Raw genomic sequence first — 24907 nt, 5'->3', positions numbered from 1 at the left:
CCTTCTGTGACTAAGTGTCAAAGTTTATTTGATAACGCTACTGTGAAGCATCTTGGAATATTTTACTATGTTAAAGGCACTAGATAAATTTTCTAGCTTTTAATAATGCCGGCTGCAAACGGCCTTCAAAATAGCCACGAACATATTTTAAAAATATGCAGCCACACTGCACATGCGTGCCCGCTCATTGCTGCGCATGCACAGAGTTTAAATGCTGATGAAGTGGAAGTCTCCTACTCCAAAAATGGTGAGTGATCCAACAATGGTTTCACTGCAGCTGTAACTTTAACCAAGAGATGACGATTTTTTTAATCTTGATTTTTAAACATTCCAAAACAAAGTGCCTGTGGGTTGCATTTGGAAGCTTTATTAATTGATTTTTAAGTGTCTTTTATTTTTTTACATTTTTAATTGTAATGTTTACGTGAAATGTGGTGAGCCTCCAATTTCTAGAGGATAAAAACATTTTCAGTTTCTGCATTTCTTTCCAATAATATTTTATCAAATAAAGCCCCCCGCTTAACATGTAAAAAAAAAGCCGGCTGCTGCGGCTATTGCCCGCTAATTTGCGCAATCGGAAACGCAGAAGATTTTTAAAAAAATTATTTGTAATCTTACTGCCTGAAAGGAGGCCAAGAGCAGGTCATGCCCCCCCGAACATTGACATCACGTGCTTTGGGCGCGATTGCAATTCCTCCATTTTGTCAGCAGCAAACGAGGTGAGAGAAAATGGTGGGTCGCGAAGGTCGGCCGATGTGGGTCGCAAAGATCGGTCGGCGTGGTTCGCGAAGATCGGTCGGCGTGGGTCACGAAGGTCGGCCGGCAAGGGTCGCGATGGTCGGTCGGCATGGGTCGCGAAGGTCGGCCAGCGTGGGTTGGCGAAGGTTGGTCGGCGTGCATCGCGAAGGTCGGCCGGCGTGGGTCGCGAAGATCGGCCGGCATGGGTCCCGAAGGTTGCCCGGTTGGTAAATACGGGTCCCCAGAAAAAAAGTTTGAGAAACACTGACCTCGAGTACTGTGTACAGTTTTGGTCTCCTTATTTGTGGAGGGATGTAGTTGCATTGGAGGCTGTTTAGAGGAGGTTCAAGATGAAGAGGGATTGAGCAGTTTAGGCCTATTCTCTCTCGAGTAAGAAGAATGAGAGGAGATTTAATTGAGGTATATAAGATAATAAACGGTATTGACAAAGTATACGTGGAGCAGATGCTTCCTCTTGTGGGTCATAATTTTAGGATAAGGGGTAACAGGTTTAAAACTGAGATTAGGAGAAATTACCTCTCTCGAAGGGTTGTGAATCTGTGGAATTCACTACTCCAGAGTGCGGTAGATGCTGGGACAATTTAAGGAAAAAATACACAGATTTCTATTAGTAATGGGCTGAAGGGTTATGGAGAACGGACAGGAAAGTGGAGTTGAGGCCAAGGTTAGATCAACCATGAACATATTGAATGGAGGAGCAGGATCAAGGGGCTGAATTGCCTACTTCTGCTCCTAGTTCTTATGTTCTAATGTTATCATAGACTATCATAGAATTTACAGTGCAGAAGGAGGCCATTCAGCCCATCGAGTCTGCACTAGCTCTTGGAAAGAGCACCCTACCCAAGGTCAACACCTCCACCCAACACAAAGGGCAATTTTGGACACTAAGGGCAATTTATCATGGCCAATCCACCTAACCTGCACACCTTTGGACTGTGGGAGGAAACCGGAGCACCCGGAGGAAACCCACACACACATGGGAAGTGCAGACTCTGCACAGACAGTGACCAAGCTGGAATCGAACCTGGGACCCTGGAGCTGTGAAGCAATTGTGCTATCCACAATGCTACCGTGCTGCCCACAGAGTGTCCTTATGTATAATCCTAATTCATATGTTGGTATGTTCAAATCCCAAGTATGAATGAAAAAAGTAATTCAGTCATGTTATGAAGAAAGTGCTGAGTTTTTTTTTATTCATCCATGGGATATGGGCATCGCTAGCTAGGCCAGGATTTATTGCCCATTCGCAATAACCCTTGAACTGAGTGTCTTGCTGGGCCATTTCTGAGGGAATTTAAGAGTCAACCACATTGCTGTGGCTTTGAAGACATATATGTAGGCCAGACCAGGTAAGGACAGCAGATTTCCTTCCCAAAAGGACAATTAACGAACCAGATGGGTTTCTCCGACAAGTGACAATGGTTTCATGGTCAGATTATTTTTACTATTGGATTCAAATTTCGCCATCTGCCGTGGTGGGATTTTCCGGAATATTCCCCTGGGTCACTGATTACTGGGCCACCGTCTCCCCTAAGGGTGGCGTGCTTCCTGTTGTATGGTTAAAAGTGAGCTGTTCTGTGCCAGGAACTCTCTAGAAACAGCAGTGAGCTGAGTAACCTCTTAATGAAGCCGTTTTATTTGAAAGGTATTGGCTGAGACTGCCCTATCGTAATGTTGCATTGGCCCTTGATTTACAGTCTGAAATCTGAAAATTGAGAGATCATTCAGACTTGTAGGGGCCCTGTTCTGGAGTTAGACTGATATTGGGGTATTAATTACACTGCCATAGGACTCCCAATTCTTGTGACTTTCAGCTTCAAAAGCTGTGTGGTTAAAATGGCAAGTGGGAACATATTGAATAGTGGGGTCCCTATTGATTCACCGATGGTATGTTTAAGAAATAAGGAACTTCCTTTATTTTGCTCCTTTCACAGCATCAGGACATCTCAAAGTGCCCTATACCCAAAATACTTATTGACGTACTGTCATGTAAGGAATATATTAGTCAATACGTACACAGTGAGATCCCACAAACAGCATGGGGATAAATAACCTACTTTAGCTACGCTGGTTTGGGGGTAACTCCGTTTTTTTTCTTCAGGAATGACATGGGTCTTTCCTATCCACCCAAAAAAACCCAGACTGGGCCTTCGTTTAACATCGCCTCTGAATGATGGCACCTCTGACAATTCAGCATCCCTCAGTACTACACTGCACTGTCGGCCTTGACTCTGTGCTCAAGGGCAGGATTTTGGCCCCTGTGCAGGAACAAGTATGGAGGTGAGCAAAGAACAATACAGCACAGGAACAGGCCCTTCGGCCCTCCAAGCCTGTACCGGTCATGATACCAACCCTTGGCCAAAACCCTCAGCACTTCCTATTGCCGTGTCCCTCTATACCCATCCTATCCATGTATTTGTCGCTGTGTCTGTTGAACACAGGCGCGAGCATTTGGGGCTGTCGGCCAGCGTGCCATTTTACCAGCACCATCCCACCACTGAGCCATTTCTCCGGAAGGAGAATTGGAGAAAGGCGGCTATCCAAGTATGTGGGATTAGTGGCCTCTGAAAGCTTTTTGTCAGAGGTTGACCGGAGGTTTTCAGTTGGTCTGTGAAGACCCCCAAAGAGTCAAGAACTAGGCATCTGCCTGGAGGTGGCCTCCTAGCAGCAGGTTGGGATTGTCGCTCCCCAACAGTGCAAAATTAGTCCACTTTTTAATATCAAGCTTTTAAAAAAATATTCCATGCGGGTGTGTCAGAATGGTGGTCCCCCCACCCCCCTTACCGAACTGTATGTTGCTGCTCCTTCTGAGCTGGACGGTCGCCTATAGTCTTCCCAGCATTCATAGCCTCCTCCCCCCCGCCCCACCCCACTGTCCATCAGTGGATGGTGAGCCTGCCTCCTGACCACCAATCGGCCAGTTCAAGCAAAATCACTAGCAGGTGACGATTTTCCCCAGGTCTCGGGGGTGGAGCTTGAACCCGTCACTGTTTGCCTCAAAACAATCGTGCTAGCCACTGAACCGTAACTGGCAGGTTGAAGCCACAAGCAGGTCACTCTCCTAGATTACCTAATAGGCTGGCATGAGGCCCCAACTGTTTTTAAACTTGCTGACCGCTCTTCAATAGCACTCCTTGATGCGATTGGACGATTTCAGATGGACCACACAATATGGGCCTCACCCTTTGACCTCAGTGAGAAAGAAATAGGTGGGGTGTATAACGAACAACTAATCCACTTTACTTACTTTCCTTTGACTAATTCACCATTGACAGTTTTGCGTCATCGCCCAGAGGTGCGTGGGCTTTTGGAGGCTTTTCTGAGCCTTGGGTCCAATGCTTCAGCTCGTGTTCATGAACTGGGATACAGCTATTAATACAGAACCAAAGTATCTTACTACACATGGGCGGGATTCTCCGCCGGCGGGAGTCTCCGTTTTGCCGGCGCTCGGGGGTTTCCCGACGGCGTGGGGCTGTCCCACAATGGGAAACCCCATTGACCGGCCGGTGTAACGGAGACTCCCGCCGGCGGGTCGGGGCAGAAATGTGGCGGGGCGGGACGGAGAATCCAGCCCGTGTTGACATTGCCACTTTAAGGATGTAACAACACAGTATCATTCTCAACATACTAAAAAGTTGGAAGTTAAAAAAAAATGTTCTTGCAAGCATTAGGAATTCACTTCATTGCCAAGAAGCAAAGTGATCTAAGTTTTTTGGGAGACCAGCCAAATGAATCTCAATCAACTGCTGTGATGGGGACGTTTCCTTAACTACTAATGTTCTGATTTTAGATGTGTTAACTGCAGGTGCACTAAAGCATGAAGACCTGACAGGGTATAAAGCAGCACTTTACGGCTTTCGGTGCTGAGGAATCTGCTAAGTCAGGGAGTCTCAAGGGCTGTGTTTTCCCTCTTTGCATTTGAGCATTGCTCTAAATGCGATACAACGAGGTGAATTGGGAATCTGCTCAGCAATAAAGCATTCTTGCTGTCTTGCTGAGCGAATGGCATCACCTTTCAGGAGAACCAATCATTGGCACCCAGCCGTGTTGTTGATACCGTGAAGCAGCATCAGTCCAAACAACAATGACAAGAGTTAATGTGGGAGCCGGGTTTGCTTAATGGTACCCCTTGCTTCAGCAAATGGATGAAAGCAGAGCAATATCAGAGAGGCAAAGTGGGTTTAGATCAGCAGAAGCTATGCCTCAAGAGTGCGCACATTTCATTGCCTTTCATCCATCATTTGTCCCCCGCGCAGCTTTAATTCACTGCTGTTGGCTCCCGATGCCCGTGTCACCAACGCAAAAGTCGTTGATGACTCTGAACTTTCTTCAGCCTGCCAAGCTGGGGGTACAAAGTCACCCCTTCAGCTTCTGACAAGAAATGTTGCATTGTGGTCACTGATCTTCTCCTCACAGATCAGCTGGTTGTTACTCATGCAAGGACAATAACATAGGGACCACAGCCAGCAATGAGAAATGTTGGGAGGGATTCTCCGTCCCACCAACCCCGTTTTCCGGCGCGGCTTCCCCCCGCCGGCAGCAGGATTCTCCGTTCCCGCAGCTGGCTAATGGGGTTTCCCATTGTGGCCACCCCAATGCCAATCGGGAAACCCGCAGGCGTGGGTGAGCTACCGGAAAGGCTTGCATTTATATACTAATTTTATGACCATAGGATGTTCCAAAGCACTTTGCAGCCAATGAAATACCTTTCGAAGTGTAGTCCCAGCTGTAACGTAGGAATGCCGGCTTCCATTTACCACAGCAAGTTCCCACAAACAGCAATATGATCATACCCAGATAATCTGAATTAGTGACGTTGGGATGGAGGGATAAATATGGCCTGTACACCAGGAATAAGTCCTCTGCTGTTCTTTGAAATAGCATCATGGGATCTTTTATGCCCATCTGAGAGGGCAAACAGGGCCTCAGAAACATCTCATTCTCAAGGCAGCATCTCTGATAGTGCAGCATCCTTCATAGAATTTGTGCAGAAGGAAGCCATTTTGACCTATCGAATCTGCACTGGCCCTTGGAAAGAGCATCCTACCTAAGCCCACACCTCCACCCTGTCCCCGTAACCCATAACCCAGTAACTCCACCTCAACTTTTTGGACACCACGGGCAATTTAGCATGGCCAATCCACCTAACCTGCACATCTTTGGGCTGTGGGAGGAAACCCACGCAGACACGGGGCGAACTCCACACAGTGACCCAAGCCGGGAATCAAACCTGGGACCCTGGAGCTGTGAAGCAATTGTGCTAACCACTGTGCTACCATGCCCATCAGTCCTACATTGGCACGGCAGCCTAGATTGGTGTGCTCAAGAGGACTTGAACACACAGCTTCTGACTTGAGAGGCAAGAGCACTATCCATTCACTAAGCCATTGGCTGACACAGAATTTTGAACTGTTTCCAAATCCTTTCACAGTCTCTCTCCTCCCGATCTTTGTAATCGGCTCCAGCCCCAGAACCTTCCAAGAACATCTGCGCTCCTCTAATTCTTGGCCTCTTGAGCATCTCCAGTAAGCACGCCTCTGGCAGCCATCCCTTCAGCTGCCTGTGTCCAAACCTCTGCTCTTTCCTCCCCATCTTGCTATTGGACTTTAAAACCTACATCTGGCCTAACCATGGGTGATCCGCAGGCTCTCGGAGCTGGAGGGCCAATTTGTTCCAGTTTCAGAGGAGCAGAAGGCTGCGGTAAAGGGTAAGTAACTGAGAGGGAGACTCCCTGGTATCCTGCCCCATGGCGGACGCCGGGAACGGGGTCAAGTCGGCGCCATTGACACCAATTTTTTTTCCACCTTGCTCCCTTTGCTTTTCCCGGCGAAAGAGGGATACAAAGGGAAGGCCAGATCAAGCTGTGTAGGATTTGACCGAAATCTGTTCTCTAACTTGCAGGTGAAAGCTGGGAATTATGCCTTTGTTTGGGACGTAGCAGTGTTGGAATACATTGCCCTGAACAGTCCCGACTGCTCTTTATTCACTGTCGGCAACACCTTGGCAGACCGGGGATATGGCATCGCTCTCCAGCATGGCAGTCCATACAGAGACATCTTTTCCCAAAGGTAGGATCCCACTGATTTAACATAGTATAAGCCATGTGTTTAATCAGCTGCCCTGTAAACATTAGTAATGCTGAATCAAGAGAATATCAAACAAAACTGACCTGCTTTCATGAGAATTCCATCAAGGCAAAACAAAAATGTTTTATTAAAGTGCAATATGTAAGTTTATTTGCACTTGTGCCACTTTGTAATGTCTATTTTGCCTGAGCAAAAGTGTGGAGTGTTTATGAAATGGTAAATGCACAAATGTTTAACATGGTTATTCGTGTCTTTTTAAAAAACTGTATATTTCTACCATATTTTACAAAATATTTTGATCGTCACTCACTCTTTTTTACAAGTGTTATTTTACAAGTGTTATTTATCAAATTTTGATAAAAGCCAGGGGAGTCCAACGAGCTTCTTAAAAGTCCTTTATTTCAGCAAGAGCATCATACAAGCACAGGGCCCGGTTACCTTTCACCGGGTCCTCGTTCCCTTTTTTAGCTGGCTCTACAGTTGCCGGCCTTTTATACTCGTGCTGTGTTAACTCAGTCCAACTGAGCATGGGGAACAATCACCCCCAGCTGGATGAGTCCTGTGCAGGGTACTACAGGATTACACCCCCTCCGCCCCTCCCCCCCCGGCCCCCCAAAGTTCAAAACCCTTTGCCAGGACGACCATGGAGGGGGAGAGGATAGGAGAGGACCAAATAGGTGCAAAGCATACAGTGGCTAGACAACAAACGCAAAACGAAAAACAGATTGGTTCGGATAAGGGTCAGATAAGGCTCCACCGAATGGGGAAGCAGGACGGGCCAGTGGGTACTCCACCAAGCATCATGTCCGACCCGAGCCCCTCATCAGATACATAGGGGGCGAAGCTGCCAACAGCCGAACCCGGGGACGGCACGCGCCGCGGCATCGACACCCATCCAGTCAAGGCCCAATCGGAATGGCATACCTTCCAGCCACAGAGGGAACAGGTAGGGGGGAACATCGGGCAACGTCCTCTAACTCCCAAATGCCCTTACGTTAAAAAAATAATAATAAATCCGGCACTCTGAATTCTACCTAAAAATAAAGCACCTACCAAAATGCCCAGGAAGCTGTCGCCCCAACATTCTTACAGGACCTCGACACAAGCACAAGTGCCTTATCTGACCCTTATCCGCACCAATCTGTTTTTCTTTTTGCTCACAAGCAAATAAACCCACAGCGCAAATAGAAAAATAAGTACGGTTCCGCGCAAGCCGCCACAGGACCAGAAGTCACATATGGAATGCCCAGTCAATTCAACACCAGAGTCTCCAGGCACAAAACCTGCAGTCGTACAATAACTGTCAGCTCGCAGGCAAAACATCACTGTTGCAAATCCCACAGTCCGAGCAGCCACAGAACAGTCTTCCAAACACAACTCCGCACTCCTGACTAGAATGACGTTCCAAAACGGCGGCGGCAACTCGGGAACGGACTCCCCGGTGGACCACTATGCCAGCATCAGGAAACAACAGCAGGCAGAGACGGCCGAAACATTACACAACCCACACCAGAAGTCGCTCAGAAGATGCCGCATCCGGTAATGCTGGACACGTCAGACTCCAGATCACTCCCAGCAGACACACTTCACAAGCCGGCAGCAAAGTCTCAACCCAGCGCTCTCCTTCCACGGCATTACAGGCTGCGGAAAAAAAACACCACAGAAACAAACTCAGCGCCGTAGTCCACTCTTTTGAAAAAAAATTCCGGGGAGGTAGATCAGCCGAACAGGCAGAACGCCGACAGCTCCAATTCATCATCGTCGCCAATGTGATAAAGCCAGGGGAGTCCAATGAGCTTCTTAAAAGTTGCACAGGGCCCAGTTCCCTTTCACCGGGTCCTCATTCCCTTTTTTTTTAGCTGGCTCTACAGTTGCCAGCCTTTTATGCTCGTGCTGGGTTAACTCAGTCCAATTGAGCACGGGGAACAATCACCCCCAGCTGGATGAGTCCTGTGCAGGTTACTCCAGGTTATTACACAGAAACAAGTAGAACAGTTTTGATGCTGGCGGAGGAATAGAAGTCTGAATGATTCAGACAGAGATCACATCATTGGGTATCCAATATAATTCCCATTAGTAAGAATCTTTTTAGAATAGAAGGAAACAAAATGTTATTTATTCACGACATGTGAATCATTTTTATGATGCAGAATCTGTGGCGAAATGGTGTATCCTTCTGCAAATTAAATCCTTTTAAAATGTGCTCCTTCTGACATTTATGCATTGCTTGCAATAAACCATTTGGTGTTATCTCCCCTAGAAAAGCATTTATTTAACATCTTCCACAACATCTTTAAGATGGGCGGCGCAGTAGCACAGTGGTCAGACAACATGGCATCCATTTTACACACAGCCAGCTCTCATGAACAATAATGTGATGAAGACCAGATGATCTGTTTTACTGGTGTTAATTGAGGAATAAATATGGCCAGGATGCCTGGGGTACCCTTCTCAGCGTTAAGATAGGGCCATGGGATGGTGACATCTGCCTGAGAGAACAGATAGGATCCTTTAGCGTCTCAACTAAAATCTGGATGGTCATGAAACACGACTTGACTGGTGTCGCAGTTTGCCATTTTGTGTCCGACTGCGCTTATATTAAACACCCTCTCAAAGCCAAAAGTTTGGACTTTCTAATGCTACGAAATTTAACACTTGAGCCCCTGCAGATTCCACGACAAAAGAAGGCCTACATGCCAACAACCACCTTCCTGCTCAGCAACGTGACTGATGATGTTGTAGGGGAAGGGTTTATACTGTTCTCTAAAAGCGGAATTGCTGGCAATCTTCACTCATGTCCAGAAGCCTCGCTTATCTTGCAACAATGTCAACTCGACGATCCAGAGCCACAGGTTAAGCCAGGCCGACAGGATAACAGTTTTTTTCTCGGAAGCTTGTAAGAATCCTCCCTGAGGCTGGCCTGGCAGATGACACAAAAATAGGTAGAAAAATGTGTTGTGAAGAAGATATTGAGATTGCAGATGGATGTAGATGGGTTGAGTGAGTGGGCAAAAATCTGGCAGATGGAGTATAACGTGGGAAAAGGTGAAGTTGTTCACTTTGGCAGGAAGAGTAAAAAAGCAGAGTATTATTTAAATGGAGAACGAATGCAGAACGCCAAGGTGCAGAGGAAACTAGATGTACCACTATGCAGGTGCAGCATGCAAGCAAGGAGGCTAATGGAATGTGATCCTTTATAACGGGAGGAATTGAACATAAAAGTGAGGATGTTGGGCGCGATTCTCCGAGGCCGCGCCGGTTGGGAGAATCGCCAGCTGTGCCATTACATCGCGCGAGGCTGGTCCGACAACGTCCCGCTATTCTCCCAACCAGCAAGAACGGCCCCGTCAAGTTCTGCACCGCGCCAGCCGGAGAATCGCCCGAGACACTCACAACGGCGATCCTCCTGTACCCCCGCTATTCTCCGGCCCGGATGGGCTGAGCGGCCGCTCCGACGCGACAGGTTCCTGCCGGCGCCGTCCACACCTGGTCGCTGCCGGCGGGAACTGTGCGGGAAGGCTGGGTGGGTGGCCTGTGGGGGGGGGGGGAAGGAGGGTTCCTTCACCTGGGGGGGCCTCCGATGGAGTCTGGCCCGCGATCGGGGCCCACCGATCGGCGGGCCGAACTCTCTAAAGGAGGACCTCCTTTCCTCCGCCGCCCCGCAAGATCCATCCGCCATCTTCTTTCAGGGCGGCGGAGGAAAGGAGGACGGCAACCGCGCATGCACGGGTGACTTCATTTACGCAACGCCGGACGCTTCATTTACGCGGCACCAAGGCCCAGCGCGCGTAAAATACGCAACCCCGCTCCTAGCCCCCCGGGGGCGGGAGAATAGGGGGCTGGGAGCGGGCTCCGACGCTGGAGTGAAACACAAACAGAGCAACCATGCTCTTATTGAATGTTGGAGCAGGCTCAAGGGGCTAAAGCACCTAGTTCTACTCCTATTTTGTATGTTTGTATCCAAAATTCCCCACACAAAACTCCTCCCGGTAATGTTGATGACCATACTCCAACAAAACACAATACTGCCTCGTGTGCAGAAAATGAAACTATCTTCCTCTGAAGGTACAATGCAGGAGCATAAGAGAGACACACTCCATATCCAGTTATGCTAAGTGCCAGCCATAATACAATTTATATCGCTCTTACCTTTGTGTCAGTGGGTTGTAGATGCAAATCAAATTCCCAAGAGCTAAGTACATAATCTAGATGGACATCCAGTGTTGGAGGTGCTGCCCTTTGAATAAAGTGTTCAACTAATCCCAGAACAGGCAGCACGGTAGCACAGTGGGGGCAACATGGTAGCACAGTAGTTAGCACAGTTGCTTCACAGCTCCAGGGTCCCAGGTTCGATTCCCAGCTTAGGTCACTGTCTGTGCGGAGTCTGCACGTTCTCCCCGTCTGTGCGTGGGTTTCCTCTGGGTGCTCCGGTTTCCTCCCACAGTCCAAAGATGTGCAGATTAGGTGGATTGGCCACGCTAAATTGCCCTTAGTGTCCAAAAAGGTTAGTTGGGGTTACGGGGATAGGGGTGGGGCCGTGGGCTTGAGTGGAGTGCTCTTTCCAAGGGCCGGTGCAGACTTGATGGGCCGAATGGCCTCCTTCTGCATTTTAAATTCTATGACAATGTCCCATCTTCCCTCTTGGGGCGATATCGAAGATCACCATCCCACTATTTGAAGATTGTGTGCAATACTGTGCGCAGTTTTGGTCTTCTTATCTGAGGAAGGATGTTCTAGCTCTAGAGGGAGTGCAGCGAGATTTACCAGACTGATTCCTGGGATGGCAGGACTGTCATATGAGGAGAGATTGTATCGGTTAGTATTGTATTCGATGGAGTTCAGAAGAATGGGGGGGGACCTCATAGAAACCTATAAAATTCTAACAGGACTAGACTGGGTAGATGCAGGAAGGATGTTCCCGATGGTGGGGGTGTCCAGAACCAGGGGTCACAGTCTGAGGATACAGGGTAGACCATTTATCATAGAATTAACAGTGCAGAAGAAGGCCATTCGGCCCATCGAGTCTGCACCGGCTCCTGGAAAGAGCACCCTACCCAAGGTCAACACCTCCACCCTATCCCCATAACCCAGTAACCCCACCCAACACTAAGGGCAATTTTGGACAGTAAGGGCAATTTATCATGGCCAATCCACCTAACCTGCACATCTTTGGACTGTGGGAGGAAACCGGAGCACCCGGAGGAAACCCACGCAGACACGGGGAGGATGTGCAGACTCCGCACAGACAGTGACCCAAGCCGGAATCGAACCTGGGACCCTGGAGCTGTGAAGCAATTGTGCTAACCACAATGCGGCCCCCTTTAGGACAGAGATGGGGAGAACTTTCTTCACCCAGATAAAGGGGGAGCCTGTGGAATTCGTTACCACAGAAAGTAGTTGCGGCCAAAACATTGTATGTTTTCAAGAAGCAGTTAGGTACAGCACGTCGGGTGAAGGGCATCAAAGGGCATGGGGGAAAGTGGGATTAGGCAATTGTGTTGGGTGATCAGCCATGATCATAATGAATGGTGGAGCAGGCTTGAAGGGCAGAATGGCCTCCTCCTGCTCCTATTTTCTATGATTCTATGTTAATTGGAGCAGGGAATTCTCAATGATACCGAGGTCAGTATTTCACCCTCAACCGTCATGTAGAAGTAGGTTAACTGTCCATTTACCTCATTATCCTTTGAGGGAGCTTGCTGTGTCCCAATTGCCTGCTGCCTTTCCCACATTACAAAGCTGACCAGCCTTCAAACGCTGCTTTGGCGACAAAGCACCTTGGGATATTCTGAAGGTGCGAACGTTTTTTAAAAAACGTTATTATTAGTTTAATGTTCATTCTGAGTGCAAGGTAGTTGAATTATACTTCTGGATAAGCACAGAAGTACGTCCAACTAAAGTAAGATTGTTTCAGGAAGTGCTGAAATAGATCATTTTCATGAGTTTAAATGGCAAAGCGGCAGATTAGTACTGTGGGAAACCACTGTGTTCTGATATTAGAGGTTGTACGGTAGAACCTGCACTACAGGTTCACCTGTGGCACCTGCATGCTGGCTCCGCCCAGGAGGCGGGTTATAAATATGCATGGCCTCCAGCTCGCAGCCATTCCGTCAACTGCTGTGGGAGGCCGCACATCTAATACTAATTAAGCCTCAGTTTGAATTCAACTTCGTCTCCAGTCAAATTGATCGTGTCTCAATTTATTAGTATCATTCAGAAGCTGGACCTCCGGATTAAACCAGATCGCCTGCTGCTGGATCCACACGCAAGTGACGCCAGAAAGAACGTCCAGCACTGGCTAGCTTGTTTTGAAGCGTGTATCAACACGGCGCCAACCCCTGATCCAGAGTCTCAGAAGATTCAAATATTGTACAACAGACTCAGCTCCAAAGTCTTCCCGCTGACCCAGGATGCGCCCAATTACACTGATGCCATGACTCGACTCAAAGAAAATTATGAACAGAAGACGAACACGCTCTTCGCCAGACATGCGCGCGCAACGCGTACTCAACTGAGTCAATCGAGGACCTCTGGAGGGCCCTGATCCCACTAGTTCGGGACTGTGACTGCCAGGACGTTACAGCTAAGGAGCACTCAGATCTCCTTATGCGGGACGCTTTTGTAACTGGGATTGGTTCTGATGTTATCAGGTAGCGGCTCCTAGAAGGGGCCAAAAGCGACCTCGCAGAGACTAAAACACTAGGGCTCTCCAGGACGGTCGCCCTGCGCAATGTCCAGTCCTACGCCCCCAACCACATGGCCCACTCCTCCTACGCTTCATGGGTCCCACAGGCAGCCGCCCCAGCGGGGGCACTACCCACCCAATACGTCTGCGCTACGCGCCAGCCAGTGATCTCCGGGGGGCCCCGATGCTATTTTTGCGGCCAGCAAAAACACCCCCGCCAATGCTGCCCGGCCCACGCTGCCCTTTGTAAGGCCTGCGGGAAGAAGGGCCACTACGCAACGGTGTGCCAGGCCCGCTCAGCAGCCGCGGTCGCCCCCACCCCCCTCGGTCACGGACAATGGGCGCCGCCATCCTCCTCTCCTCCCCAGGCCATGTGCGACCAATGGACGCCGCCATCTTCTCCCCTGCACAACACGTGCGTTTCATGGGCGCCGCCATCTTGTCCACCCCGCAGCACATGGATACAAACGGCGTTTCAGGACCTCAACTCAACCGCCGCCGCACTATCCGACGATCAACCACGGCTCGCCTCCATGGCAATCGACCAGTCCCGACCACATAATCTGACCAACGCATCCACCAGCGTGAAAGTCAACGGCCACGTGACCTCCTGCCTACTGGGCTCCGGGAGCACCGAGAGATTTGTACACCCGAATACGGTAAGGCGCTGCTCCCTTCAGGTACACCTTACCAATCAAAGTATCTCCCTGGCCTCCGGATCCCATCGCGTAGCGATCCGGGGGTACTGCACGGTCACGCTCACAGTCCAAGGCATAGAGTTCCACGTCCTCCCTAACCTCTCCGCTGCACTTATCCTCGGCCTGGACTTCCAATGCAACCTCCAGAGCCTGACCCTTAAATTCGGCGGACCCTTACCACCCCTCACTGTGTGCGGCCTCGTGACCCTTAAGGTCGATCCTCCTTCCCTCTTTGCCAATCTAACTCCAGATTGCAAACCCATCGCCACCAGGAGCAGACGGTACAGCACCCATGATAAGGCCTTCATCAGGTCCGAGGTCCAGCGGTTGCTTCGGGATGGAGTCAGCGAGGCCAGCAACAGCCCCTGGAGAGCTCAAGTGGTAGTGGTTAAGTCTGGGGAGAAAAAACGAATGGTCGTGGACTACAGCCAGACCATCAACAGGTACACACAGCTCGAAGCGTACCCCCTCCCACGCATATCTGACATGGTTAACCAGATTACGCAGTGCCGGGTCTTCTCAACGGTGGACCTGAAATCCGCTTACCACCAGCTCCCCATCCGTAAATCAAACCGGCCTGACACCGCCTTCGAGGCAGACGGCCGGCTATATCACTTCCTTAGGGTCCCCTTCGGCGACACCAATGGGGTTTCGGTCTTCCAAAGGGAGATGGACCAAATGGTCGACCGGTACGGCTTGCGGGCCACGTTTCCGTACCTAGACAATGTGACCATCTGCGGCCATGATCAGCAGAACCACGAAGCCAACCTCGCTAAATTTCTCCGCACCGCCACTCTCCTCAACCTCACGTATAACAAGGAGAAGTGTGTGTTCCGTACAAACCGCTTAGGCATCCTCGGCTACGTGGTCCAGAACGGAGTTCTGGGGCCCGATCCCAACCGCATGCGCCCCCTCATGGAGCTCCCCCTCCCCCACTGCCCCAAAGCCCTCAATCGCTGCCTGGGGTTCTTCTCATATTACACGCAGTGGGTCCCAAACTATGCAGACAAGGCCCGCCCACTCATACAGATCACTCATTTCCCCCTGACGGCCGAGGCCCAACAGGCTTTCGCCCAGATCAGAGCTGATATTGCCAAAGCTGGAATGCACGCTGCAGACGAAACACTTCCTTTCCAAGTAGAAAGCGACACATCGGACGTCGCCCTTGCCACCACCCTCAACCAGGCAGGCAGGCCCGTGGCATTCTTTTCCCGCACCCTCCATGCCTCCGAAATTCGGCACTCATCCGTCGAAAAAGAGGCCCAGGCTATCGTTGAAGCTGTGCAACATTGGAGGCATTACCTGGCCGGCAAGAGATTCACTCTCCTCACTGACCAACGGTCGGTAGCCTTTATGATCAACAACACACAGCGGGACAAGATCAAAAATGATAAAATCTTGCGGTGGAGAATCGAGCTCTCCACCTATAATTACAAGATTAAGTATCGCCCTGGCAAACTCAACGAGCCCCGAGACGCCCTATCCCGAGGTACATGTGCCAGCGCACAAGTAGACCGACTCCGGGCCCTGCACGACAGCCTTTGTCACGCAGGGGTCACTCAGTTGTACCATTTCATTAAGGCACAAAATTTGCCCTACTCCGTCGAGGAAGTAAGGACGATCACCAAGGACTGCCAGGTCTGTGCGGAGTGCAAGCCGCACTTCTACCAGCCGGATCGCGCGCACCTGGTGAAAGCCTCCCATCCCTTTGACCGCCTCCCCTCCCCTCCTCCGATCGACACACATATTTCCTCAGTGTGATCGATGAATACTCACGGTTTCCCTTCGCCATCCCATGGCCCGACATGACGTCTGCCACCGTCATTAAAGCCCTTAATTCAATCTTCACTCTGTTCGGCTTCCCTGCCTACATCCACAGTGACAGGGGATCCTCATTCATGAGTGATGAGCTACGTCAGTTCCTGCTCAGCAGGGGTATCGCTTCCAGCAGAACGACGAGCTACAACCCCCGGGGAAACGGACAGGTAGAAAGGGAGAATGGGACGGTATGGAGGGCCGTTCTGCTGGTCCTGAGGTCCAGAAATCTCCCAGCCTCCCGCTGGCAAGAGGTCCTCCCTGATGCACTACATTCCATTCGCTCATTACTTTGCACTGCTACTAACAGTACACCGCATGAATGTCTTTTTGCCTTCCCCAGGAAGTCCACATCCGGGGTATCGCTCACAACTTGGCTTACAGCTCCGGGAACCGTGCTTCTCTGTAAACATGTGCGGCTCTACAAGGCGGATCCGTTGGTGGAAAGGGTGCACCTGCTCCATGCAAACCCACAGTACGCCTACATGGCGTTCCCCGATGGCCGCCAGGATACCGTCCCCCTCAGGGACCTGGCACCAGCAGGTTCCACCCCCACACCACCCCCGTCGTCCCCGGCGCCACCCTCCCCTCCCCCGCCACCCCCATCACCCCCCCTAGGACCGTCCGTCCTCCCCCTGCCACCCCCGTTGATGAAGAGGATTTCGGCACGCTCCCGGAGTCAACTTCGACCACGACAGCGCCAACATCGCCGTCACCACTTCGTCGATCTCAAAGGACCATCAAGGCGCCGGACCGGCTGAACTTCTGACCGGCCCGCCAGATGACGAGAGACATTTTTTTACTGCCCTGTAAATATTTAAAATTGCTAATGTATATCGATATCCACCACCACCCGCCAGACTCAATTTTAACAGGGGGTGAATGTGGTAAACCACTGTGTTCTGATATTAGAGGTTGTACAGTAGAACCTGCACTACAGGTTCACCTGTGGCCGCTGCATGTTAACTCCGCCCAGGAGGTGGGTTATAAATATGTGTGGCCTCCAGCTCGCAGCCATTTCGTCAACTGCTGTGGGAGGCCACACATCTGATACTAATAAAGCCTCAGTTTGGATTCAACTTCGTCTCCAGTCAAATTGATCGTGCCCCAAGTACATTCAGAGAGCTGAAAACAAAATAGATAAATCCAGAAAGATGTCCCAGAATATGTGGAGAAAGGGTCCATAATCTCAACCATTATCATCCTTTACAAGATGGCAGTAAAGGTTTAACAAAATTGCAGCCACTGTCTTCTCAAGAAAACATGCAGGACCAATAATAATACAATGACTTGCTGCATTTAAAACAGATTACATAATTTATTTAAGTATACCCGGGGGTATTTTTGAGCAACTGCAGTGTTTGTATTTAGTTAGAGGTGATACATTAGTCTCCATCTTGATAGTTGTCCTTCAGGATGAGCCGTGTTCAGTCAGTAAATACCTGCCTGCTGTAAGATAGAATGAATCTCTGTGTCATGGTACTTGGTTCTTGCTGACTATCACAGTTCAGAAGAAGTAATTCATCTTCCTTTCTCTGCATTATTTTTTTCCTCTGTAATCAATTTTATGCGGAGTTGAGAATTGAACCAAACTGGCTACATCTGCGTGATAAATACTGAATCTTTATGAGGTGAATGTTCGTCTTTAGTGCTCCTGATCTTTTATCAGATGAATGCAGATTCCATTTATTTTAAAGACAGGCACAGAAATCTCAATATTTGATGAGAACAGCCTTTGGGTTCCTTTGCTTCCTGCGATGTCCGAATTATCTGTTTAGTATGGAAAGATTTTCAATAGGAATCGCTTAATGCTTGTGAAATTTGCCGCAGATACATTAACCTGTTTGATTAAGTCATGTGGGTCGGGATATGTGACCCCTCCACACCTTGTCACCTGGCAAACTGGTCCCTCAAAAACCAGTTAATCAATTTCTTTAATTCTTGGGATGTGGGTGTGATTGGCAAAGTCAGCATTTAACTCCCATCTCTAGTTTCCCTTGAGAGGTTGGTGATGAATCTGCTTCGAAAATGTTCTGAAATGCAAGAAAGGGATTTCCTCCGTGCTTTACGTATTCTAGGATTTTCACTCCGTGACAATGAAGACACAGTGATATATTTCCAAACCTGGATGGATGTGATTTGGAGAGAAACCTGCAGGTGGTGGTGTTCCAATGTACTTATGGCCCTTGCCATTTTAGATGGTGGAGGTCACAGGTTTGCAAAATCCTATTTGCATGTATTTCTAATTTTCCCATTTACTCTGTTTCAATTCCTTTGATCTGCAGTTTGCATAAAGACTGTTGTTGGGCAATACCTAAATAAGGACACCAAAATCTGTTGAAGGCAACAACAACTGGAGATGCGTGCGAAGTAATGGGAACATGAATTAAAATTTTACACATTGCCTCTCCGATTCCATGCCACATCCCTGTAATTCCCGTGATGATAAAAGACTTGGACATGCCTGATGTAGGTGGACGTTAAAGGCAGAAGTGGAAAAATCTTGCAGCATTATTAGATTCATCAAAGTGCTGCAGGCATCGCGTCATACCATCACTTTGTGCAGTCGTTAACTCTATCCTAAATGCCAGTGATGGTGTCAATTTATTAACCCAGGGGTCATACATAGTCACAGAGGTTTATAGCAGGGAAACAAGCCCTTCGGCCCAACTTGGCCATGCCGCCCAGTTTTTACCACAAAGCTAGTCCCAATTGCCCGCATTTGGTCCGTATCCCTCTATACCCATCATACCAATATAATTGTATAAATGCTTTTTAAAGACAAAATTGTACCTGCCTCTGCTACTACCTCTGGCAGCTCATCCTAGACACTCTGCGTGAAAGAATTGCCCTGTTGGGCCCTTTTGTAACTATCCCTCTCACCTTAAACCTGTGCCCTCTATATTTAGACTCTCCTACCTTTGGGAAAAGATGTTGACTATCTACCTTATCTATGACCCTCATTATTTTATAGACCTCTAAAAGATCATCCCTAAGCCTCCTATGCGCCATGGAAAAATGTCCCAGTCTATCCAGCCTCTCCTTATAACTCAAACCATCAAGTCACAGCAGCATCCCAGTAAATCTTTTCTGCATTCTTTCTGGTTTAATAATATCCTTTCTATAATAGGATGACCAGAACTATACACAGTATTCCAAGTGTGGCCTTACTAATGTCTTGTACAAGTTCAACAAGACTTTCCAACTCCTGTATTCGATGTTCTGACCAATGAAACCAAACATGACGAATGCCTTCGTCACCACCCTGTCCACCTGTGACTCCACTTTCAAGGAGCTATGAACCTGTATTCCAAGATCTCTTAGTTATACAACTCTCCCCAACACCCTACCATTAACTGAGTAGGTCCTGCCCTGATTCGATCTACCAAAATGCATCACCTCACACTTATCTAAATTAAACTCCATCTGCCATTCACTTGCCCAATTGATCACGATGCCGTTGCAATCCTAGATAACCTTCTTCACTGTCCACTATGCCACCAATCTTAGTGTCCTTTGCAAACTTACTAACCATGCCTCCTACATTCTCATCAAAGTCATTAATATAAATAACAAATAACAGTGGACCCTACACTGATCCCTCAGGTATACCACTGGTCACAGGCCTCCAGTTTGAAAAACAACTCTCTGCAACCACACTTTGTCTTCTGTCGTCAAGACACTGGGTCGAAGAGGTGAAACTCCCTCCCAAATAGCACTGTGGGTGTACGTATGCCACATGGAGTGCAGCACTTCAAGAAGATGCCTCACCAGGACCTTCGCAAGAGTAATTAGAGATGGGCAATAAATGCTGGCTGTGTCAGCAATTCCTACATCCCAAGAACAATTGATTTTAAATAATCATGTTCCCCAGTCTATGCAATTCTGGGGTTTCAAAGCGCGAGGTGAGCTGTAACTGGCCATTTTTTCCCCCCCACTTTGGAATATTCTTCCTCACAACAATGAGGATAGCTGTGCCTTTAAAATAAAAAAAAAAGAGTCAGTGATTTTTTTTTTTCAAGCTACTTTCACGTTGAAAGTCTGCCAGAAAGCTGAAGTCCAGGACCTGAGGGAGTTGAACACTGTGGCTGTCAGGTCACATCAGAGACTGAGGAGGAATCAAACTGGACTGTTCTTCGAATGTCTCTCCGGCACCTCTTCGACTCAAGCAAGGTCTACTCTGAGGGTTTGCCAGGTTGTACACAAGGCCACTGGTGCTGTGAGAGGGGAATATCAGCGCCCTTTTTTTCCTCCATCAGTTGTGTCTGGATACACAGCAGGTTATCAATGGAATGAGTGCCTTTTGATATGAAAGCTCCTCCTGCTGTGAATCCAAAAGCACCTCTAGCAGCACGGCTGAATGTGAAAGACGCTTCGGTCTACATGGTAGATATTTTTTATTTCCCCAATTAGCACTCTCAGCACAGAACTTTGCCTGACAGGGAAGCCAAAACGCTTGAAGTCAGCACAGCCTGCGTGACTCTCCATTGCTAAGTTTTACACCCTTATCTCAAACATTGAGCGTCTCATGTTTTGAATCTTAATGGATCACCTCATTCCTTGTGGGATCCAACAATGCACACAAGAACCAAAAGCACAAGGGCATAAGTAGTTTGAATTAAAGCAAACTTGCAGTTTTACATATCCTCTCATGACCTCGCAGTACATTCCAAAGGGCTTCATGGTCAATGAAGTATTTTTTGAATGTAGTCGTTGTTGTAACGTAGGAAACATGACAGCCAATTTGGACAGAGCGAGATCCCACAAACAGCGCTTTGGTAGAGGGCCAGGTCATTTGTTTTAGTGCTGCCGGTTAAGGGAAACATGTTGGCCAGGGAGAACTTGGGAATTAAAATACCAGTGGAAGCTTGGGTTACATTTAAAGGTAGATTGTGTTGGTGCACTGTGTTCCAATTATAATCCCAGTTGGGGCTGTTTAGCACAAGGCTAAATTGCTGGCTTTGAAAGCAGACCAAGGCAGGCCAGCAGCACGGTTCAATTCCCGTACCAGCCTCCCCGAACAGGCGCCGGAATGTGGCGACTAGGGGCTTTTCACAGTAACTTCATTTAAAGCCTACTTGTGATCATAAGTGATTTTCATTTCATTTTTCATTTCAGTTTATGTTACCACTAGACAGGAAGATCCCAGAATGGAACCTTAGCTCAAATTCTCCTGAATTCTCCGATTGTCAGGCTATGTCCTGATGCCGGCATGAGGGAAGTGCCGTTTTATGACCGAACATTTGGCGCAAAACAGCCACTGATCCACCGTTTGGCAGGGGGCTAGCAGGCAGGTAGCATGGTGTGCCCGCTCTAGCTGTCGATGCGGCCTGAACATTGCTGGGTCCGTGGCAACATGGCACTGGCCGCGCTCGAACCCGGCCTTCCAAATTAGTGCCCCCCCTTTGGGTGGCTCGCGACCCCAGACCACCCCCCAACAGTGCCCCCAGTCCCTGCCAAAGTCCCCCCTGCCCACGGAGCGGCTCTCCCTTGTCTGTGGCAGCGCTGGACTCAGTCCGCAGCCGCCACGCTGAGTTCCAGACAAATAACAGCATGAGAGACTCACGCCGTCGGGAACTCGTCCGGTCGGGGGCGGAACATCGGGGGGGGGGCCTCAAGCAACCTCCTGAGTCTGTCGCTACGGTGTGCGGTGTACTCCTAGAGTACGCCGCTTTGGAGGGGGTGGAGCATCCGATGTGAACGTTGATTCTCCGGCCAATCATCGAACGCGACTTTGGGGTCGGCGACCGGAGAATCCCGCCCAATGTTCTCCCGCTGGAGCAGAATCACCTATCATTTGTGTTTATGCTGGGAGCGGAAATCTGAAGGCGATTCATCATCCCTTGCCATTCAAATGTATGCATGGCGGAGATTGTGAGGGATTCCATCGCAAATCCCGCTATTGGGCAGCCATTTTGAGTGGGTGGCTCGATACCGAGGTCCAGTGGTTGCCCCCCCACCATGTGATTTGCTGGGTTACCCCCTACCACAGTAGAAGGGTGACCCAAGCATCCACACCCGCACGACCCCTGCCAGAGACCTCCATAAGAGAAACTCCCATCAGAGACCCCTACAAGAAATCCCCATTAAAGAGACCCCCACCCGAATTCCCACATTACACAAATACCCACCAGAGACCCCCACAAGAGAGATCCCACCAGAAAGCCCCTGATTACAGAGATCCCAGAGACCGTCCCATAAGAGGGACGTCACCTGAATCCTCCCATTACAGAGGCCCCCACCCAAGACCCCCATTTCAGAGACACCCACTTGAACCCCCCCATTACAGACCCCCCCCCCCCAGAGACCCCCATTACAGAGACATCAAAAGCAGTTAAGTGCTTTCTGCAGAGAAAAAGAGGAAGTGAGAGCACTTAACTAATTTTGATGTGGTCCAAGAGCTGTCAATCTTAGCTACAAGTTAACAAGCATTGTGGTTAGTTTCACTGCTGGGCACTTGGAGATACATTCAAGCATTAAGGGAAATTAAATTAAACAATCCAGACAGCTGGCTTGTGTACAAGCTGTCAATCACAGCCTAGTAAAATAAATTTCCCATTGATGTGAATGAAAGCCTATAGATCAATGATTTGAGGGGATTTAAACCCAGACAATGGGGTGGTCTCGTCAGGGTGGGATGTGAAGGCTTTGCATTGTAGGTGGGAGGGGGCCCTCCTATGGGCTTTTGGGAAACTCCTTTAAAATGTTACCCCCTTGGCCCACGACGCGGTTCACAGGGTCATCCTGTGAAATGTCTGCACCAATTCTAGCTCACGTGATTCCTGGCCCAGAGGACCGGAGAATCACACAGGCTTGGTGAATCTGGTGCTCAGCCCATCAATAGGCTGTAAATGGGTCATTTTGACCCCTTCGCCTCCTCCCACTGGTGTGAACCTCGATACAACCGACAGCAGGGAACCAGAGCATCTGCGGGCCTATCCTGTTTTTTGACAACACTGGATTCTCCGCTGCATCGTGAACTCCGCGACCAACGATGGGCAGAGGAGAATCCAGGCACATAATTTCAATTTTATTTCGGAAACAGTCGCAGGAGTGCCAATTAACTTTTAACAACACCAAAAAACATTGGATTGGATTTTGTTTATTGTCACGGGTACAGTGAAAAGTATTTTTCTGCGTGCACCTCAAAATGATCATTTAGTACATGAAAAGAAAAGAAAATACATAATAGGGCAACGCAACGTCCACAATGTAAATACCAAGACACCAGCATCGGGTGAAGCATACAGGGGTGTAATATTAATCAGCTCAGGCCATAAGAGGGTCAGTCAGGAGTCTGGTAACAGCGGAGAAGAAGCTGTTTTTGAGTCTGTTCGTGCGTGTTCTCAGACTTCAGTATCCCCTGCCCGATGGAAGAAGTTGGAAGAGTGAGTAAGCCGGGTGGGAGGGATCTTTGATTATGCTGCCCGCTTTCCCCAGGCAGCGGGAGGTGTGGATGGAGTCAATGGATGGGAGGCGGGTTTGTGTGATGGACTGGGTGGTGTTCATGACTCTCTGAAGTTTCTTGCGGTCTTGGGCCAAGCAGTTGCCATCCCAGGATGTAATGCAGCCTGATGGGATGCTTCCTATGGTGCACCTGTAAAAGGTGCTAAGAGTCAGTGTGGACATGCCGAATTTCCTTAGTTTCCTGAGGAAGTATAGGCGCTGTTGTGCTTTCTTGATAGTACCATCGACATGGGTGGCCCAGGATAGATTTTTGGTGATGTGTACACCTCGGAATTTGAAGCTGTCAACCATCTCCACCTCGGCCCCGTTGGTGCTGACAGGGGCGTGGACAGTACTTTGCTTCCTGAAGTCAATAACCAGCTCTTTAGTTTTGCTGGCATTGAGTGAGAGATTGCTGTCGTTACACCACTCCACTAGGTTCTCTATTTCTTTCCTGTATTCTGACTCCTCGTTGTTCGAGATCCGGCCCACTATGGTCGTATCGTCAGCAAACTTGTAGATGGAGTGGAGCTAAATTTTGCCAAGCAGTCGTGTGGGGGCTAAGTACGCAGCCTTATGGGGCCCCGGTATTGAGGACTATCGTGGAGGGGGTATTGTTGTTTATTCTTACTGATTGCGTTCTCTGGGTCAGAAAGTCGAGGATCCAGTTGCAGAGTGGGGAGCCAAGTCCTAGGTTTTGGAGCTTTGATATGAGCTTGGCTGTGATGATGATGTTGAAGGCAGAGCTGTAGTCAATAAATAGGAGTCTGATGTAGGAGTCCTTGTTGTCGAGATGTTCCAGGGATGAGTGTAGGGCCAGCGAGATGGCGTTTTCTGTGGACTGGTTGTGGTGGTAAGTGAATTGTAGTGGATCTAGGCATCCTGGGAGTATGGAATTGATGTGCCTCATGATCAACCTCTCAAAGCACTTCATTACGACCGATGCCAGAGCCACCGGAAGGTAGTCATTGAGGCATGAAAAGTTTGACTATAAAATGATATTCCTTCAGTTCCACTTATCTTCACAAATGTACATGGATGTCAAGGATAACAGAGGTGGCACAATATATCTTATGCTATATTGGTCTGAATAGACACGCAGCCCCTTTAAGCCCACATTCTGACTGTGATCAAACATACTCCTCTCTAAAACTGAGTGGCAGATGTCACTCAATCGATCTTCTGCAGATTTCTCCTCAAATCCTCCCCACCCACATGATTTGCACATAAGAGTTTCCAAAGACCACTCTCAAATGAAATGAAAATTGCTTATTGTCACAAGTAGGCTTCAAATGAAGTTACAGTGAAAAGCCACATTCCGGCGCCTGTTCGGGGAGGCTGTTACGGGAATTGAACCGTGCTGCTGGACTGCCTTGGTCTGCTTTCAAAGCCAGCGATTTAGCCCTGTGCTAAACAGC

The 24907-nt window shown here is 49.0% G+C and overlaps 1 protein-coding gene across 2 annotated transcripts in view; it reads left to right on the top strand.

Moving 5' to 3' along the window:
* Window positions 1-24907, top strand: part of grid2 (glutamate receptor, ionotropic, delta 2) — a 1370357-nt gene that overhangs the window by 1253432 nt on the left and 92018 nt on the right. For both annotated transcript variants that reach the window (XM_072495324.1, XM_072495323.1), the window contains one exon: window positions 6661-6827. In XM_072495324.1, the coding sequence (XP_072351425.1) occupies window positions 6661-6827 (167 nt within the window). The remainder of the gene's footprint in view (window positions 1-6660; window positions 6828-24907) is intronic.

This window comes from Scyliorhinus torazame, chromosome 3 (genome assembly GCF_047496885.1).
Source record: "Scyliorhinus torazame isolate Kashiwa2021f chromosome 3, sScyTor2.1, whole genome shotgun sequence".
Classification (NCBI taxonomy): Eukaryota; Metazoa; Chordata; class Chondrichthyes; order Carcharhiniformes; family Scyliorhinidae; genus Scyliorhinus; species Scyliorhinus torazame.
The sequence above is the reverse complement of the archived record's forward strand: the minus strand, read 5'-3'. Positions and strand labels throughout refer to the sequence as shown.